The sequence below is a fragment of the Uloborus diversus genome, chromosome 7 (assembly GCF_026930045.1).
Source record: "Uloborus diversus isolate 005 chromosome 7, Udiv.v.3.1, whole genome shotgun sequence".
Classification (NCBI taxonomy): domain Eukaryota; kingdom Metazoa; phylum Arthropoda; class Arachnida; order Araneae; family Uloboridae; genus Uloborus; species Uloborus diversus.
Window position 1 is genome coordinate 140,032,027 of NC_072737.1, and position 21,028 is coordinate 140,053,054.

Genomic DNA, 21,028 nt, shown 5'->3' on the forward strand with positions numbered 1-21,028 from the left:
TGGTTCCTGCTCATCCGATAGTTCCTAAAATTCAATTACTTTTCAAAAATAACAATAGTGTTTTTCAATATTTCTAACTGTATATCATTTTTTGAAATTTGTGTTGATTGGCAATGTTTGTTTCCAGAAATTACAAGAAGTTTTCTTTTGTTTCCTTTTCTATATATGCATTGTGTTACTTTTTCGGCATTTCTATTTTTATGTATGGTTTTTTTTCTGTCAATAATGCTAAACTAAAACCTGTGTCAACTAGAACTTTACTTTCTAAATGTAATAATTTTGTTCCTCAAAACCAGCAGCATGTGTGCAATTACCAAATTAAAACCTTTGGAAATAAGTATGTAAAACACTATGAAAAGATCATACTTATAGTTATTGATGCCTTAAGAGCTGACTTTATTTCCTCCGTTTTACCTAATTCAGATTTTGAAATGCTTTTACCATTTACAGAAAGTCTAATAAGACAGCAACTTGCAATCCCATTTGTGACAGAAGTATTTTCACCTACAGTAACCATGCCTCGAATTAAAACATTAGTTACAGGAACTGTATCAAACTTCATGGATGTGTTTCTGAATTTAAATGCAACACAAATGCTGGATGACAATATTATTTATCAGACAGATTTAAAGAACATGAAAACAATATTTTTTGGGGATGAGACGTGGCTTAAGCTTTTTCCCAATTCTTTCTTACGAAGTGAAGGAACACATTCTTTCTTTGTGTCAGATTTTACTGAAGTTGATAATAACGTCACACGTAATGTAAATGCAGAGCTTCAAAATACAGACTGGACTGTTATGATTCTGCATTATCTTGGAGTTGACCACATTGGGCATTCTTATGGTCCACATTCTCACTACTTACCAAAAAAGCTCAAAGAAATGGATGACATCATTCAGCATATTTATCGTTTTATTAAAAATAGATATAAAAAGCAATCTTTAATAGTGATATGTGGTGATCATGGCATGAGTTCCAGTGGCAGTCATGGTGGAATGTCGAGCAATGAAATATTAACTCCTACCATTTTTATTAATTCAAAAACTACAATTTCCATGGCTGGTGCTACAAAAGTTATGAAACAAGTTGATTTTGCTCCTACACTTAGTGTACTGCTTGGAATACCCATTCCTATTAATAGTTATGGCAGTATCATGCCAGACGTTCTTCAGTTTAGTGGGTTATCTGAAGAAGAGATTTTAAACGCAGCCTTTTACAATATGATGCAACTATACGAAATTCACAGGCACACATTTCCAGAAAAGTCTGTACTACTTACTGAAAAATTACAAAAAGTAATAATGATTTTTGACGATTGGTTCAGAAATGTTGAAATAAGTTCTGAAAGCTTAAATGTTTCTTGCAATGATTCTTTACTGGCTGCTTTAGATATGATTTCTGCATTTCAACAAGATTTACTTAGAAGTGGAATGAACTATAATGAACCAATTATACTATTAGGAATGTGGTTAATGTGGTTATCTTTCTTGTGGTTATTTTTTAGTTTAAGTACTGACATTTTTGCATATGACGAGAACTTTACACTTCTCAATATGAAGATCATTTCCTTAAGTGTGATATGTGCATGCCTGATGATACTTTTTATTTTCACATATCACTTAAGTATTTTTGTTGGTTTGGTTCTATTTTCTCTAAGTTTCATTAGCATTATAATACTTTATAAATTATTCCAGCTTCTGAAGCATATAAATGCTGCTACAAATTTTGAGCTCAGTGATAAAATGTACATATGTTTCGGTTTTCTTCATTTATTGAGCTTATTTTCATCTAGTTACATTGAAGAAGAACATCAAACTTGGTATTTTTTGACTAGTACAATGCTAACATTTCACTTTTTGAAACATTTTTTGTACATTTTAAATTATTGTGTTATTGAAGTCAAAATACCTTTTATTCGGTTAAAACATTTATGGAGCATAACCAGTTTTAGTCAAGAGATAAATAAACTATGTTCTGCTCTAATACTCCTTGTAACTCACAGGATCTTAAGAAAATGGAATCAAACAGGAAATAAATGGCAAACTTTATCTGATATATCAGACTGGATAAGCAAAGATGAAAATAGAAGTTTTTGCTTAATTTTGATGTTGTTAGCACAAATTACTGTAATGTTTTATTTATGGAAAAAATCAAGTACATTTTTGAAATGCATGACTTTTTCTGGTTTAACAAGTGTATTGGTTTATAAATGTCCTTTCTCTTTTCTAATGGTAGAAAAAAAATCATTACTTATTTCATGGATTATTTACATGCACTCTTTAATTCTTCTTCTCAGTTTTTTGATACAAATACCTGAGTTAAGCTCTAACAAGAGCAAGCTAAAGTACTTTAATGTCATCTCTTCATGGATATTATTAATAGAACTTATCGGAAGAGCTTATAATATACCATTAATAGCAACAACACTTGTGCAAGAACACTGTTTAAATGAACTCACATGGAAGAAAAGTCGGAATATTTTTTCCAATACAGCTATGTATTTAATAATGACTATGACTGCTTTTTTCTACATTGGAAATTCTAACAATCTTTCCACAATCGATCTTTTTTCTGGTTACACTGGCTTGTCATCATACCAGCCAATTATTGTAGGTGTCTTACTAGTGTGTAACACATACAGCACTGTAATGCTGTGGTTGCTTCTAATGATGCACAGGATGTTAAATTTTCATGCATCAAAATTTTCTAATTCTAATGAGGACACTTGTGTTCATCTCAAAAGAAATGTTGCATTTTGTTTTAATATTTTGTTTGCCCATAGACTATTTATACTGTCCGTATATTCAATAGTAATATTCATTATGAAATTTCATCTTTTTATAATGTCAGTATTTTTACCAAAATTCATTTATGAGACAAGTCATGTTCTTTTCTTTTTGTTGGTAAACCTTTTTGTAACAATTTTTGTCTGCAATTTTGAATATTTTTTTTTTTTTAAATTAGGGAGCATTTATAGGTAAATAAAAATTTTTGACAGTTGCGGCTCATTGGACTACAGGGCATGATGGACTGTTCTCAATAGTTTAATTGTTATAAATATCTTTTATTTTAATTTATGATCAACAAATAGCACTTATAGTGCTTTAAATCACATGGTACAGTTCTGTTGAACAAATTTTATTCCTGTTTTTTCAACGCTGCATAATATTCTTAAATCTGCAACTTAATTTTTTGTAATGATTTTCATTAAGAATACAGTAATAAATTTAACTCCTCTCCTAAAATAAGGTCTTCTGGCTCATATACGTTTTTAATGATTTCAGGATTCGTACGCTCCTTCAAAACTCCTCCAATACTCCTTCATTCAGGAAATTTTTTTGAAGGGTGCTCCAAACTCCTTCATTTTGGTTTTAACTGCTTCAAAACTCCTTCTTTTTCAGCTTCCTCTATGACAGTAATTTAAAATACTTCGATTGACACCTTAATTTCGTCACAAGGGAGAAGGTAAAAAGGCAATTTTAATGTAGTAATTTCGTGTATTTTTTATTTACAAATTGATTATAGAAGTCATAAAAGTTGAAGGTGAAAATAGAATTAGGTGACTAAGACATTTCATAAGTGAAGTAAAACATGCTTTAATTCTGCTTACCTATTTTTTTAAGTTTTATGACTTTTGCTTTTCCCTTCACCTCAGCAGCAAAAGTCAGTTTCTCTTGTTTTTTAAAAATATTTAAAAATACATAAATAGATTTGAAAAAACCAATCACTTTGTAAATCACAGTTTTGACTTTTTAAAAAGGGTCATCTACAAGTGATGTCATGCCTTGAGGGGCAGACAAGTTCATGAAATTATGACAGGAGACAGAGAGAGGGTTACAAAAAATGAAATCACGCATTTATTATAACAATATATTTATGAAAAATATGACATGTGACATGGGGAGTAGTGAGGTGAAGTGTGATACTTTGTGAAAGGGGAAGGGGGTCAAATATGTTGAAAAAAAGTGTGACTTCATTAAAGACAGCCCAAAAGTACTCCTTCAAAATCTCATTTTACTCCTTCAAAACTCCTTCATTTTCTTTGGGAAATTGAGTACGAACCCTGGAGTTCAACAGTAGAAAGGCAGATTGACATGCACAGATTCCCCCTACGCTTGCTTAACTTTTCCAGGGCCCGATTAAGGCAGGGACACATGGGGCACAGGCCTAGGCATCAAAAGTTGGGGGCACCAAATCTCTTGCTTTCATTTTTAAAAAATGAAGATATTTCATATTGTATTAACAAAATGCAAATATCAAATCTTTAAAAAAAAAGTTTTTTTTTTTTCTTTTGAAATTTCAAGTGAACACTAAATATTTTATTATCTCACTATATGGGACTAAAGAAAAGTTGGGGGAGGGAGGAGGAGGGCACCAAATAAAGTTTGTGCTCACTCCTCAAAAATCATAGTCGGGGCTCTGGTTATGTCTTATCATCCTTAAAGTAAACTGTTTCCAAAACTTGAAAATTGTATATTCTGGTTGGTAATATGATTTCTTATAGGAGTGTTGCCTTTTACTTAATTAAAAGCTACTTTTTCTATGGAAATAGTCTTCTTTCTCCCATTTCAAAAATACATACAGTAATTAATATCTCTTTTCAAAAATAAAAAATGTAATTGTTTGAATTTTTGATTATCTGAATTGGGTCTCAATTGATTCAGATGATTAGAGTTCTGCTATAGTTGAAAATGAGGAAAATGCTATTTTTTATTAAAAATAAAAACTTAATAAAAATTTACTTTTTGATCTCAAAAATGATATTTTCTTGTCTCCTTAATATTTCTTTCCCACTTACACAAGCATAAATGTTTTCTAACATTTAAACTTCACGCCTGTTTATTTTTAACCTCTTACCCTAACTCTATATGAAAAAAACTAGACAGTTTTTGGTGCACTTTTGTATTGAGTATAACCCTTTGCCCTCCTCTTCTCCTGGAAAAATTTAAATGACAGGTCTCCAAGACTAAGGCATAATCTGCAGATCGTCTCAAGAATCTGGCTTACGTCACACAACATCATGCTGTTTCTGCTACCAGGTATATTTATATACCTAGGATGTGACATCACCTTTAACCACGACAGTGATGTCCAAAACAAACTACATAGTTTTCAACACTTATGTGGAACCCTTACAAGAACCCTTAAGGGAAAAACGAGAAAGGAAACACAACTGAAGTTCTTATAAGGTTATGGCAGTGCCAACCTTACGATACGGCTCTAACTTGGACTTTGAACAGTCAAGAAACTAAGTAGAATTCAAGCAGCAGAGATGAAGTATTTGCGATCACTGAAGAACTGCACTATCCTAGACAAAATAAGGAATGAATCTATTCGAAGGGAATTACAGATATTCAGCCTCAATGAAAAAATTACGGAGTATCGTAACAATTGGAAAAACTATGTTCGACGTATGGCACGAGGAAGACAGACTTCCTAGAGCTTCCTTTTATTACAGACGAAGGGGCAAACGAGACTGTGGTAGGCCCAGGAAGTGGTGGGGCGACCAAGAAGCCGGAACAGGCTGTATGCCTAATCCTTGGAAGAAGAAGAAGGTATATTTATAAAGATTTTTGTAAAAGGACTCTATAAAACTATTAAAGAGAATATAATTAACTATTGTTAAAAAAAGCCAATGCTAAAGGTGAACTAAATGTATTCTTATAGAAAGCGGATGACTTTTTCTAACTAAACAATATATGAGGCAGTGAGAAGCAAAGGGATGTAAGTGGCAAAATTAAAAATTTGGAGATAACTGGTACATATGGTTGGTGAACCTCTCCTCCGTCTTGGGGCGAGAGATAGTACTAGTAGCCCTGGTAATTGCTGCTATATAGCATGATTTAGAAGAAAAAAATGAAAGAAAGCCTATCTAGGAAGTTATCTTTAAACATGTTTTACTCAAAACTTGAAAATTTCCACTTTCATCCCTTTGCTTCTCACTGCCTCAATATTAAAACATCTGTAATTCAAGTTCTAATTACTTTTTTTACAAGAAAAATATATTTTTTTTTCATTTTGTAACCTGAAATTTATTTTCCACTCAGATTTTAAAAATTTTGAAGTTAATCCAAATAAATTGTTTTCTGAACTATGGTGCTTGTACTGTTTTCAGTTATATATTGTTTCTAGAAGGGAAGTTTTATACAGTAGTATGAAAGAAATATCTTATTTATTTGTTTAGTACTCAGACTTACTGCGGAAAAAAGAATGAAATTAAAATTTTGGGCACACATTCTTGACAGGAAATGCAAAACCTTCTACTATGTCCCCATTTTCAGCAGCTAAAAGTGCCATCTCTGTTCCTCCAAACATCAGAGTTCTGGGAACATTGACACTGTTCTAAAAATCTCATCACATTAGAAGCAGTATTTTCTCTTGGAATAAAAGCATATGGCTACACACACAACAAAGATGTTCAACAGAAAATTTTGCCTTATCTAGCCAAATCATTTACAGATCGGTCTTTCAGGAAGGACGCTTAAGAAGAAAAATACCGGTGCTGATGTAGTCAGTGAAAGATGATTTTCTGCAAATATCTAAAGATGTAATTTTTGCACAAATTCTGCATATTTCATCAAGTTTGAAGTAAATCAAAAATTATTGCAAATGTCTCATAAAATGTTACATGTTTCATGAGTTTTCGGACACAGGGTTCATACACTTGTGGTTCAAAAAAAAATCCCCGACTTGTCCAGGTTGTTTTTTTAGAAAATTCCAGGTTACACTCGCTTCATTTATTTATTTATTTTTTTTAAACATTTTGTTCAATATTGTTTTGATTTGTTTACTACTTATTGAAAACAAAGTACTTTCACCTTATTTTAGCGTTTCTTCGATGCCACGTGTCATGCATAATATTAGCGATTTGTTGTAATCGCGCAGCAATCTTTAAGCATCTGTTTTTTGGTTTACAACACTTCTTTTTATTTTCTTATTACATAGTATGTAACACAAAACATATTAAGCAAAATACAAAGCTATTTTTCAGTATAAATATGATTGACTTGTACCATTGATTGGCATACCATGTAATGCATAATAACAAAAATCAACAAAATGCTGATCATAAGCCAATGCTAATAATCATTTTTTTTTTCTTTTGCATATTAACTGATGCTTACATTAAAATTAAAAATTTTATTTCTAGAAAATAATTAATTTTTAAAAGTTCATAATTTATTGCACATTTTGTTACTTTCAATAGTTTACATTGATATAAACATCCAATTCTGTTTTTGAAAATTTAAATTAATTTCCATCGTGCAACAACCAAATAGGGCGACTAAGTTAAAAATTTAAGATAATAAGTAGATTTTTGAATTTGTCACATAAAAATAGTTATAATAATCCTTAAAAAGCTGAAATAAAGACAAAATTGTCAGTTTTTAGCACATAAGCTTCTAAATCAATTAGAATAAAATAATATTCTGAATATAAAATATTGCATTTTCAAAAAAATAATTAAGAAAAATTCGAAAAAAAAATTCACTTATGTTATTTTCAATAATTAACATTGCAATAAACATCCAATTCCATTTTTGGAAACTTAGACACTTAATGAGTCTTGTGTACCTTCTTCTTGGGAATGACCAAATATGGCGGCTAATGTCAAAAAATAAGGTTAAATGAAAATTTGTTGCATGAAAACAACTTAAAAATAATAAATCTTCAGGGAACTAAAATTCAGTTGAAAAGTTTTTAGCATATCTGCATCCAGGGCAATGAGGATAAAATTAAGTTTAACGAACAAAATTTTTCATTTCTCAAGAAACTTAGTTAAAAGAATAAATAAAAAAACAATTTGAAGCACGTTTTGTATTCTTTTCATTTGTTTGCAGTTAAAGAAAACATTCAATTGTGCTTTGTTTTTGGAAACTTAAGACTTAAGCATCGTGTCTACTTCCATCTTGTGAATGACCAAAGATGGCGACTAGGTTTCACATATACCGAAAAAGACGTTCCAATCCAAAAAAAAAAACCGATTTCCCTCAAACTTTTTACAATTTTTCAGGAAACATCGATAAAAAAGATTAGATCTCATGGTACAAAATTCCCTGAGAAGAAATTGGAAAAAAAAATTTTTTGGGGGCATATTTGGAAAATTCCCCGACTTTTCCCTGACATTTTTTACTATGTCATTTTCCTGGAGCGTACGAACCCTGTGACATATAAGCGTATTTTACGAGAATTTTAGAATATGTCCTAAATTGAAGAAATCTGCAGAAATGGTGACAATGTCTGCAAAATTATATCTTTACTTAGATGATATTTGTAGAAAATCTGCTGTTTCTCAAGAAACTTGTCGGAATTTTACATTCACATTTAAACAGAATTGTTCTGCAGTCCAGGCACCTATTCTGGGATGTATGTAGCTTTCTGTAGTATTCTGCCTTTGGGGCTGTATTATAGCTGAAATTCAAGAAATTTGGAAGAAAAAAAATGCACACAATTATGTAGACTTTAGCTTTTAATTATCATTAAATTGTGAACATTGTAAAAAGTCATGATTATCAAAGTATATCACAAGTAGCATACATTTTAAACAAAAACTTAACAGAACAAAAACGTTAAATATTCCACCATACATAGTTCATTCAAAAAACTCAACAACCTCTCCAAGTTCTCTTTTCTTTGCTTCTTGATGCGCCCATCGATCTTCGGCTAATTTTGGCGCAATTTTCCATTTTTCATGATAAATTCTCTGCTTACATGATGGACATTTTTTCCCACCTAAATTTGAAAGAGAAGAAAATGAGATTTCAATTTTTAGAAAAACTCATTTACTCAGTTTAATTATTTATAGCATGAAAACTTAAATATCTAACATTATACATTGCAGCCAACATATAAGTTTTTTTTTAAATATCAAAATCATTTTTATGGAGAGCAAAAGTTTGCTCGAAGTAAATATACTCAAAGCATAAAATTTAAAGAGAAAACTCTCTTAAAATTCTGCAGTTTTTTTCCTGGTCAGGGCCGTTCCAAGAGGACGGCACTTGGGATGAACATTTTCTGACGCCCCCATCCCACACACAGAATGGTGAGCGTTATTTGGAAAAGTATTCAAAAACTTTGTCAATTATTACGTAATTAAACATGTAACTTGAAATCTAATGTGGTTGATTTTAAAAACTATATTTCAAATGAGCTGATGTGTGTGCATCACATGACTTCCTTTTACGTCAATTTACTGATAGTAGTGCCCTGGATTAAGCAAAGAAACACTTTAAATGTTTTTAACCCAAGTTAGGAACCAGAGCAACAAAAATGTTTATACAGATTAATTTTCCCAATATTGGACATTTTAATGTGGCTCAATGGTCAACTCTCTAAATATTGCCAATAGTGGACAAAAAGAAACCAGATTTGGAAAAAAAAAATGTTGCTGAATTTGTCACCAAGTTGGCGACAAAACTTGGTGATATATCGCCAACTATTTGCCAAATTATAACACACTGAAGTTTTCATTGAAATTAACAAAGGTTTCCCCCAAAAAAGGTGTAAAAGACCCCCTCTGGAACATTCGAATGCAACCAAAAAGGGAGGTGCACAACTAAACCCTACTAGGAGTCTACGTACCAAATTTCAACTTTCTAGGGCATACCATTTTTGAGTTATGCGACGTACACACGGACATCACAAGAAAACTCGTAATTACCTTGGGGATGGTCAAAATGGATATTTCGGGTTTCTATACACTCTTAGGGATTTATCCACGTGTGGTCGAGTTCAAAAAGAAACTCAACATTCATTCGAGGGTGAGCAAAATGGAAATTAGGGCTGATTTTTGAGTGAAATTTTTTTTCGCAAATACAATAGTTCTTTTTTTTGTAAAAGGAAGTAAAAAGGATTCTACCAAAAAAAGAATTAAATGTAGTAAAAGCTTAGTTTATGGCACACCTCTATATCTTGGCGCCCGAGGCGGTTGCCCCGCTCGCCCCTGTTTTCGGATGGCCCTGTTCCTGGTAACCATACCAAAATGTTGCTGTGTGTCAGCAGGACAACTATTAAGATTTATCTGTCTCTGCTGGAAGTTTTCTTCCTTTTTTTTACAGCCTCAGCCACTTGAGAAATATTTAACTAATTTTTCGATTACAATGCACAATTTTGAGAATTAAAATTTTTTTTCTACTTTCATGAAATAAGCTATTAATAAAATCCCATAACACACTGGAAAGACTGAAAATTGCAGTATACTTAGAAAACCTGAAGGGGCCAGTGTGGTCCTTCCAATTTTTTAAGTGAATTCTTGAAAAATATCTTAAGGAGCAAGACACTTTCCTTATGGCTGCTCATTCAGTGATTTAGCAGTAAGTTTTCGCCTTCAAGGTCAGAACTGCATGCAATGTACCAGATAGCCCGATTATCACACCCAAAAACTGCAGTTTCTTTCTTATAAGAATTCTTCAGTCTGGAATAGTGAATTACCCAGCTGGAGTGAGATGACATCTCATTGAAGCTGAGAGTGCCAAGAAACTAGTAGATAAAGTGAATTCATATCACCACAATTTATCTCTCTGCTTTAGCCCTGGCTCAGGGGCAGTAACTTACTGCTAAATAGCCAAGACTGCTTTGCCTTCAATTCACAAGTTGAACCACAGCAAGCTGCGGACACTCGCTGGTGAGATAAATTCTTTTTATCTACCATTTTGTTGACACCCAGTGAGATGTCATCTGCCTCCAGCTCGGTTATTCATTATTCCAGACTGAGGAATGCTAATAAAAACCAAACTGCAGTCTCTGGATGTGATAACTGGGCAGTCTGGTATATTGCATGCATGTTCAGTGATATTATTTCTACATACAAAAATGTTGAGTTAGCTTTGCTTTCAAAGAGGAGTAGTCAAGTGTGACTTGTAATCAGTCAGCAGTGTTCATTACATTTGCAATCCCAAGCAGCTGGAAGAAGAGAAAGGTAAAGGTGAAAATGGAGTGAATAGTACACTTTCGAGTTACAGAGAGTAAAGGAATGTGTCTTTCTATTGTAAAATACCCCATTGGACCATATGATCCGTTTTCTTTCTAGGTATAAAAGTCCATAATTACACTGCTATGAGGCATGTGACTAAATGATTAAATACGCACTCAAACAGGGTCATTATTTCTTAAAGGTGTTTTTTTGTGACAATGCCGAAACTTTGGCAATTTATCAAACTTGGCATGTGACTAAATGATTAAATAAGCACTCAAACAGGGTCATTATTTCTTAAAGGTGTTTTTTTGTGACAATGCCGAAACTTTGGCAATTTATCAAACTTTAAACATAAGGCATCATTCTAAAGATCCCCCCCCCCCACTATCAGCGAAAAATAAACAAAAAATATACATTGTACAGTGAAACCTGTGTAAGTTGACCACTCGCGGTGCAGTACTTTGGCGGTCAACTTAGACAAGTGGTCAACTTATAAAGGGCGGTAATGATTTTTTTTTCCTTTTTTTTCGTCATTTCTTGCACCATGTGTTCATTTTTTGAGTAATTCACCCTTACTCTTTCTGTTCAACTCACTTTCATTGTTTAACATCATTGAAAGTGAAACAATAATTAAAAATACTATTCAAATAATTTTTTTATTCTTTCCTTGTTTTTAATTATATTAGACACTAGTTTTAGAAATTCCATATGTGCCAGTTAATTTTCTCTGGCTTTCTCCATTTTCAATTAATTTTAATATTTCATACTTTTTATTAATCTCAAGTTCAACTAACTTTCTTTTTGAAGCCTTTTTATGTAAAACTTATAGCACAAAGAGCAACAAGCTCGACTCTCCCAGTTGATAAAGGCAAAATTAAAATGTCCTATCTCTTAATCCCTTGCACCAGAAATATGTAACTTTACTCATTAGCAGTCCCAGACCTGTGTATCTGCAGTGCGAGGGGCCGGCGTCCTTAAAGGGGCTAACGGTCTTAGAAATTGAAGAAAAAATAGAAAAAAAACTAGCACTAAGACTTATTCACTTTACAAACAGACACTGCTGGCCACTAGGGAGGGGCCCTACATATTTTGTAGCAGGGGGGCCCAAAATGTATAGATCCAGACCTGCTCTTTGTAGCACAATTTCTGTGTTGCCACAACATATTGCAACTGAAAGAAAAGAATTTGAACTTTTCTACTGACACCTATTTTCATTGAACAGAGTACAAAAAGCTATCTCAAATAGAACAACAAATGAAAAACACGTTTGGAGAATAAAGAGCAGCATAAGCTTTATGCTGCTGTTTAGTTAGTAAAATGCTAGTCTGTCATCAAAGCATTAAAAACATTCTTGGGAAGCTATCAAAAAGAAAATAATAATAATAATAATGAATAAATAAATAAATAGATAATAAAATAAAATAATTTGCTGAAGAAAGTTTAAGAAAATAAACCTAGTGGTCAACTTACAAAGGGCTTTTTACAATACTCCAAACCAAATTTGGCATATATTAGTGGTCAAGATAGACAGGTGGTCAAGTTACAGAGGTTTCCCTTCATTATATGAGATAGGACTAATTCCGTTCCTGACAAAAGCAATTAACATAGACAGGTGGTCAACTTTAGAGGTTTTACTGTCTTCGTTTTTAAAAAGAATCGGGTTATTCGTTTTTTTTTTTTTTTTTTGGTAGCATTTCATGATTGTATAGCACCTCATAAGTGAGGCCGTGTGGCCAGGGTTGGCAAAAACCCGGGTTTTTTTAAAAAAGCCCATGGACCCAGGGTTTTTTTGGGTTTTTTTAAATAAAACCCAAAAAAAACCCAACTAAAGTTGGGTTTTTTTAAAAGAAATGTGGGTTTTTTTGTCTTTTTTTTAGGGAAAATGTGGGGTACTTGTAGCATATTGTAGCATAAGTATATGGACAAAGTGTAAAAATTATCTTCGGGTAAAAAGCTCGAAAACTAGTTAAAATTCAGAGTTTTCTGAAGAAAAGTATAAAAGACGAAAAAACCCAAGAATGTTAAAGTTTCAGATTTTTTTAATTTTTATTATTACCAACAGTTAAGGCAAAGTTACTTCTCGAGTGATAAAATCTATTGTTCGTTTTTAATTACTACATTTTTTTTTTTGCATTTTACTTTATAGTATTTCATTTTGTTATGCAAATATGCATTTTGTTATGCAACTGTAGAACCTCAAGTTGTTTAAATCCCTTTTTACTGAATTCCAGCTTAATCAAGACATTTCTTTGAATTTTATGTTGCCTGTTTTTCTATTTCTGTGTACAGGGTAAGAAATATTAAACTTTTTTGTAAAATAATGAAAATACTGTACCTGTTCTGTTTTCTGTAGACCGTTTGAAAAATCTGTTTATTTCTAAAAAAATTACCTTGTGTTTATTCGAGATTTGTGACGTGTTGGTTAGCAGAAAATAATTTACATGAAAGCCTTTTAACTAGATTAGTTTCCTCTATACAATCTACAAATATTGAGAAAATCAGACGTGACAGGACTTGATCAAGATAAGTTGAGTTATTTATTGACCAGTTACAGAAAAAAGTTAAATACATTTATTTAAAATCTTTGAAGTATATTTTTAATGCTGTTAAGAGTTAAGAAATACTATTAAAGCTCAAAATTCATTTTTTGTGTTCATTGTCTGTGGTGAAGAACAAATAAAAAAGAAGTTTAAATTGTAAAAGTATTTAAATTAATTAATTTTTTTAAAAACTTCTCACAAAATTTTAAAAAACCCAAAAGTGGGCTAAATAATGGGTTTTTTTAAATGGGTTTTTTCAAAAAAACCCATTGGGTCCAACCCAATTGGGTCCGATTCGGCCAACCCTGCGTGTGGCTCTGGTGGGTAGAGCGCTATGCTAGAAACGAGAATTTGGGAGTTCAATTCCCCTATCTGTTTTGTCATTTTTTAATGACTTTTTTCCTCGGATTGATCTCGATACAATTTTTTAGAGAATATATAATCTTAACTCACTGCAGGATTCTGAACCACAGTCATCCTTTTGCATTATAATTAGAAAATAATGTTTTTTTCAGCATGGTAAATTGCAGTATCATGAATAATATTTCATAAGTTTTCTTTTTTTTTTTTGGTGCTTCTTTAATATTTCATAAAATTGACTCCATTAAACAAAATTAACGCATTTTACTTTTCAACGCCATTGACAAAAAATAAACAAGTCACACTAGCTGTTTTTTCGAAAAATGACCATGTAAAAGCAATCGGATTTTCGAATTACTGCTGTCAAGCGCCAATACTTTGCACGGGTCAGCTGGTTGGGTCATAATATACAAGTTGGAAAGTGCCATTACATTAAGTTAATTATTATTCCACTTATTTAATAGCATAACTACCAACATCTACTGGGGGAAAATCTAGTTGATGATTATGACGGATTTTTCACCATTATTTGTTTGGGAAGAATGGATTTTTTTATTTATTTTCCTTCTTAGTACAACTAAATGTTGCTTCCATCATTTACACAATCAAGAGAAATCATCAAAATTCAGGAATCTCCCGGAAAAACCAGTAGAGTTGGCAGGTATGCAATGGTTTATTGTTCAATAATATTGAACAACAAACTACAAGAGGGGCCATATTACCCCTCTTGTAGTTTATTGTTCAATAATGTTGAACAACAAACTACAAGAGGGGCCATATTACCCCTCTTGTAGGGGGTACGCCTCTCTCCGACCCTATTATTTTAGCACCACAGCAGCATGATGTTCTGATTTTTTGCAGCATGATGTAGCAAGAATTTGAATTTGGCAGATTTTCAACCCTACCCTGCTTTTTTTTTTAATTCAAGGACTCTTAACTACATTTTTAAAATTTTCCATTAACTTTCATGGTTTTTATAATACGTAGGAAACATGGAGGATTGTGAATTTTGCTAAACCATTCAATGTTTCTGTTTGTGATAAATCTTGCAAGCGAAAAAGAATAACAAATCCTACTCTCCTAACGTCTCTTTTACAATGTATAATCAACATTGGTTAATTTTTCTACTTACCATGAAATGGAGGTGTTTTCATATAAGAATCTAGACAAGCATTATGAAATAAATGACCACAGTACACTCTTTCAATGTGTTTGCCATTTGTTTCATCAACAACATTAGCCTGGAATGCAAGATCAAATCAGAAAATAATAAGCATATTTACAAGCTTTTGCAAGTGTCAAAAGTAGTCTTAATAAAAAATATACCGTATTACCTTGCATTAGCTAGCATGCCAGAAAAAAGAGAGGTTGACCAGTATGCCGAGAAATTCGAATTTTTCGGTGTGCCGTATAATTGCAGGTTTATTTTGCAACAGAACAAAGTAAATTTCCCCATTCTGTTTCAGTCAGAAAGCAAACCATTGTTACTGCGGATTCATTCATAATTTTTTCTAAATAAATTATTTTTGGTTCCTTTTAGAGAGGTAAGCTAAATTTTTATTTATTGAATAGCTATGATAAATCCTTCAGCACTGGTTTAAGGGGCGGTAACTTACTGCTTAAATATTTACTTAGTTTTAATTTAATTTTATAAAATTATTTGTTTTTGAATAATATTTTCCTTGTTAAACTAACAAATCACATTGTTAGTTAATATTTTTGCAAAATTAAACTGTTTATTAATACTAATAAGATATGTATATAATTTATATCAGCTTTTAAGCTGAACATATATATTTGTAAAGTGTTTTTTTCCTTAACCTTGATTTTTTCCGGCATGCCGGAAAGAATGAGGAAAGTGCTATTGAAAATCTGGTGATCGCCAAATTTTGCGGCATGCCGGCTAATGTGGGGTAAGTATATCTATACACAGTCAAACCTGCTTATTAGAATATCTGTTAAAAGAATATCCCGCATAGTGTAATACATTTTCAATGTATCAAACTGTTGATGTGTATTATTTTAATCCCATTTTAAAGGAATATCCCACCTATTAGAATAATTTTTAATGTAAAATTGGCCATTCCATTAAGCAAGTTCGACTGTATATGTTTTCTGTATTGCCTAAAATTTAAGAAAAAATTCCCAAAGTAATCACTAAATGTGTGTCTATGGTCGTTCCTTCAGCTAACATTAGTTATTTTTCCTATTTGCCATAAAATTAGAGGCTTAGAAATGTCATATACCACAAAATGAATAAAATAAAGACATATTGAAACGGTTTTGAGTAGTTTTATTGTGAATGAAGGTTAAATATAAAGTAAACAATTCTAAGGAAAGTCCTTGAACTTGCCAACTTGTGCGTATCTCTTCCGTTGTAGGGATTGCACCCGACGCCTCCACAGGGTGGCGACAGGAACTGTGAAAAAAAGTTCCCTGACTTTTCCCTGATTTCCCTAATTAAGTTCACCAAATTTCCGTGATTTACGTTACCAATGATAATGGTTTTCTTTCTTTACGCTACTTGAAATCCATAGTATGTTTGTATAAAATGCAGTATTTTAAACATTTTAAGTTGTGTAAAGTTGTTGAACTAAAGGTATATTTTAAAAAAAATGCTACTTTTTTAATAAAATGGTTAAAAAAAAACATATCAAGTCATTTTTTGGGGGAAAACAAACCCTACAAAATTGTATATTAAATTTTTCTACAATGGAAAGATTATAGAGAATTAAAAAAAAAAAAAAAATACTTTACTTCCAGAAACCACTTAGCATAAGAATTTTAAGAAACTATTAAAATCACTCTTAAAAACATATGCGTATTTATGATAGAACTAAAAAGTAATTGAAATTATTTTGAACTAAATTTTCAAACAGTATAATAATTGTTGCAAGAATAACAAGCAATAGTGAAATAATAGAAGTAATGTAATTATTCTTATATAACTAATTGACATATTTATGCAAAACAGATGAAACCATTTGACATCCATTCATATGGAGCTTTTCACTAATCAAGAACATAGATTTTAATGAATGAATACAGCATTTTAACAATAAAAAAATAAAGATATTTACTTAAGTTACTTAGTTAACTCTATTTCAAATGATTTCAGTATGTAATGAAAAAAAAATCTTACATCGCTTTTGTAACAAACAACTTTGAAATGCAAGGGGGAAAAAAAGAAATAAAAAAGCAATTAGTTAAATTCAAAATACATAAAAGAAGAATACAACTTGGTTATAAAATAAAAGAATCACTTAAGTCCGAAGAAAAGAAAACCTTTATAGTCTGCGGTGATAACAAATAATATAACGGCAAAAAACAAAGTTTTTTTTATTGAAAGTTCAATTTTATCAATCAAATTAAAAACAGGAAGAAGTAATAATTTTTAAGCTTTTATAGTATTAATTCAAAAACCAAAGATTTCTTCTTGAAATTCTGATTACAGTATGCTAATTACTTCGAGACAATGGAATAAAGACAAAGGAGCTAAGGCATTAATGAAGGCTTCCTCTTTGCCTGTATGGTTGTTTATTTTACTTAGCATTGAAAGCGTAAAAGGAAATTTTAAGCTAGGTAAAATAAACAACCTAACAGACACAGAAACAATCTTAGGAAGTTCATCCTGTGGGGAATAAGTAAGATTCAATACTTTGACGTTGAGGAAAAAAATGCACAAATATGCGGCGGTGTATAATCACACCTCATTAATTTTACTTTTTTATGAGTAGATAATTGGCAGAAAATGCGTAGGGAATCAAAATACTTAATTTTGTAAAGCAAAAAAAAAATTTTTTCCTTCATAAAATCAATTTTCCCTGATTTTTTGCTATTTTTTCAAAATTCCCTGATATTTCCCTGATTAATAAAGTTCCCTGACTTTTCCCTGATTTCCCTGATCTGTCGCCACCCTGCTCCACCAAACTGTCGCGTAGATGAAGCTATCGAAGACAATGTGAAAGCCAAATGTAGGGTATACTCATTAGTCTCAACTTGAGATCTTTATTCAGAACCACGAATGAACGCTACATCTGCTTATATATAACTTAAGAAAGTGCTGGAACTTTCTAGACTCAGAAAGATACAGAAATTAATAGAACATTCGAGAAAACAAGGGAAACAGTAGAAAGGAAATTTTAGTAAAACTCACTTTACCCTAGTTGGGATTTGAGCCCGGGTCGCTCACGTGGCAAACGAGAATTCTACCACTGAGCCACCGTTATCCATGGATGGGAAGTATGAACTTCGCAACAATATTAAAAGATAAACTTCAAAAGCAGTAGGAATCCAAGAATCCGAATTTGAAATGAGTGAAGATGTGCATCTTTCCTGAAGTAGAATCCGCTCTATTCAAGTGGTTCCAGCAGTATTGAAATCAAGACCATATGCCATTCCTATAAGTGGGTCTTTGCTATGTGAGGAAGCAACGAAGTTTGCTATATTACTGAACATAGAAAATTTACACGCCAGTGCCGGATGGCCAGAGAAGTTCAAGACCAGACACAACTTTGTCTTCGGAACTCTTCACGGAGAAACTGTGCATATTGTGCAGGGCTCCCAACACATTTTAGCTTCAGAAAAGGGTAAAAGTGGACCATTTTCAATCAAAAAGGGGACTAAAGAGGACCAGTTAGGATCAAAAAAAGGACTTTGGGAGGACCACTCATAGTTAGACCCAAGGAAGCACCAAAAGGCAAATTAGTTGCCAGCTGCTAAATTCGTGAAGGTAATTCGTTAATTAACTATAATAATGAGATACAATTCTTTTATCACCTGTGAAACTGATGTTTTTATCCATTGAATAATATTATTTACATAAATATTTGGATGTGGGGGGGGGGGGGCACTTAGTTCATTCAGCACTTAAGACAGCCTCTTTAGAACTAAATAGGCATAATGATACATTTTAACTTGAATCAAGGATGCTGGTAGTCTCACTGAAAGATAGATGAAGCTGAGCTTCACCTTCATTTAGTTTAAAATTATTTTTATGTTTTTCTGTCTTGTAATGCTTCTTAATAGCATTATCATACACCAAACAAACAAACATTATTCTCTTGTCCCCATTCTATAATTTTGTTCCCATCTTCATCAGTTTCATCTAAATTTTTGCTGAGAAATTTGCACTTCCTCATGACTCACACTGAACCCTAAAAAAATATTGTTTTGATTTTCAACAAAGCTAAAACTGAGTTTATAATAAAATTATTTTATATTTGAATTTTAAATTTAATCTCTTATCACAGGGTTCATACCCTTTAGGAAGAAAAAAATTTAAGCACTTTTCAAGAGTAAAAAAATATTTTTCAAGGTACTATCCTAAATTCGCACTATAAATATTGCATGCAGATTTCATTTAATGCTAACATATAAATAACAGGAAGTAACATAAAAAGTATAAGAAAACAAACTGCTTTTTCTGTAAGAGACACTTTGATAAAAGATCTACTCTATCAGGCCCGTGTCCAGATTTTCATAAAGGGAGGGGTTTTAATCTTACCAGTAGGGGGGAGAATTCAACCCCCTTACAGCTTTTAGTTTTACGACAAATTGCCGATCCCAGTATGGCGTTTATTCACATGTAAGGGCTGCTGTATTTTTGAAGGATACCTCTAGCTGTACAAGTTACCAAAGTATTCCTTCGTTTCACAGATTCACTTTAATCAAACTTTGCTTGCTTCTTTTTAATTAAATCTGTTTACTATGTAGTACATTGCAATGAGTATTAAAAACTCTTCACAAATTCTTTTATAATGTAGAATGTATATCAGGTTGTTATGTTCTGAAATAATGCTTAATAAACTGAACAAGAAAGAGCTCTTTGCAGATGCAAATTACATAGCCAAGCACAATCACTAATGCATCTTCATAGATGTAACATATGCCAAATTCACCATAAGCTCCTTACAATAAGCAATATTCTTTCTTTGCATTGGTAGATCATTCAGCGGTTCGTCCGGCATACTTTTTCCGAAATATTACATCAGTTTGTAAGGCTTTAGCAGTTGTAAATCGCAAAAAACTTCAGAGAGAAAATTAAAATAAAATAAAAACGCTGAACGCAAACTTTCTCATTAAAGTAAATTTAAGTCAAATATACATTTTCTTCATTTTGCTTATTTTTTCCCCAAGGGAGGGGTTTAACCCCTAAAACCCTTCCCTTGGACACGGCGCTGTACTGTATTGAAAGTTTTCCTAAAAATGTCTGAAATGCTTAATCCCAAAGAGAAGCAGATTACATGAGGCTTGTTTTGCAATTTTCATATTCAAAGTATATTTTCAAGACAAGAATCATAAAGCATAGATTAAAAAACAAAACTCCATGATTGTAAGGCCATGAGGGCTTTGAACTTTTATGGGGGGAGGACTAATTCCCCTCTTTAGCAGGCATCATGACAATGAAATGATGTACATAAATTCAACTTTATAAAATTTTATAATTCAACTTTGTTTTAAATACAAACACTAAGTTAAAATGTTATGCACTCAATTGTTTACATTTAATATCCCTCCCCCCGCTATAAAAAAAACAGTAATAACCAAAAATAAGCTAATAATAATTAAAACTAAGTTTTCAAAACTAAAAATTTGAATTTTTAAAAAGTATTAATTTTTTAGTTATTTAAATAAAAATTTAAACGAGTTAATCTAATGTAGCGTGTCAAAACAACTTCAAATTGCCAAAAATAGAAAAATATTTATTAGATGCAATATGATTGAAAGCTCAGATAAGCAAATTTTCACGAACCAAGTTCAATTTTGGCATATTTTCCATAAAAGAAATTTATTTCTGTTCTACTAAATTAAACATAAAACATGCTAATCTAAGGTAGTATTTGGGAAAATAACATTCGATTGGGCAAAATATTTTAATATTTTCATGATGCAAAAAGATTGAAATTTTAAACACAAAAACTCATTCTCCGCGAAGTCCGAGTAAGTTCAATGTTGCCATGGTTTCCAAAATAATTGCTTCGTTAATTATTGAAATTAAATGAAAAATAAGCTAATCTAAAGTAGTATATGTCAAAATAACTTCCTGCTGTCAAAAACATCAATATATTTACAAGATGCAAAAGGATTGAAATTTCAAACGCGAGAAGCAGTTTTCCGCGAAGTCCGAGTAAGTTCAATGTTGTCATGGTTTCCAAACTAATTCCTTCGTTAATTATTGAAACTAAATGAAAAATAAGCTAATCTAAAG

General features: G+C 31.8%; 2 protein-coding genes across 4 annotated transcripts in view; one reads left to right on the forward strand and one right to left on the reverse strand.

The window, feature by feature from the left end:
* Positions 1 to 200: 200 nt before the first annotated feature.
* LOC129226911 (GPI ethanolamine phosphate transferase 2-like) lies at positions 201 to 6,097 on the forward strand. The gene is made up of 2 exons (XM_054861541.1): positions 201 to 1,884; positions 1,990 to 6,097. Exons 1-2 carry the CDS (start codon positions 201 to 203, stop codon positions 2,982 to 2,984), a joined length of 2,679 nt encoding a protein of 892 aa, XP_054717516.1. The 3' UTR covers positions 2,985 to 6,097.
* A 2,368-nt stretch (positions 6,098 to 8,465) lies between these two features.
* The window catches only part of LOC129226027 (uncharacterized), a 56,941-nt gene continuing 44,378 nt past the window's right edge, over positions 8,466 to 21,028 (reverse strand). For 2 of the 3 annotated variants that reach the window (XM_054860603.1, XM_054860602.1), the window contains 2 exons: positions 14,951 to 15,059; positions 8,466 to 8,736 (listed from right to left, as the gene is read on the reverse strand). In XM_054860603.1, the coding sequence (XP_054716578.1) occupies positions 8,597 to 8,736; positions 14,951 to 15,059 (249 nt within the window). In that variant the 3' untranslated portion in view covers positions 8,466 to 8,596. The remainder of the gene's footprint in view (positions 8,737 to 14,950; positions 15,060 to 21,028) is intronic. The other variant, XM_054860604.1, reaches the window with a different exon arrangement.

Bases quoted from the DNA above. Each gene is read 5' to 3' on its own strand.
- LOC129226911 (XM_054861541.1), top strand. From the start codon at position 201: ATGTATGGTTTTTTTTCTGTCAATAATGCTAAACTAAAACCTGTGTCA. The intron at 1,885-1,989 runs ATTATTGTGTTA...CTGCTCTAATAC, and splicing joins ACATTTTTTGTACATTTTAA to TCCTTGTAACTCACAGGATC.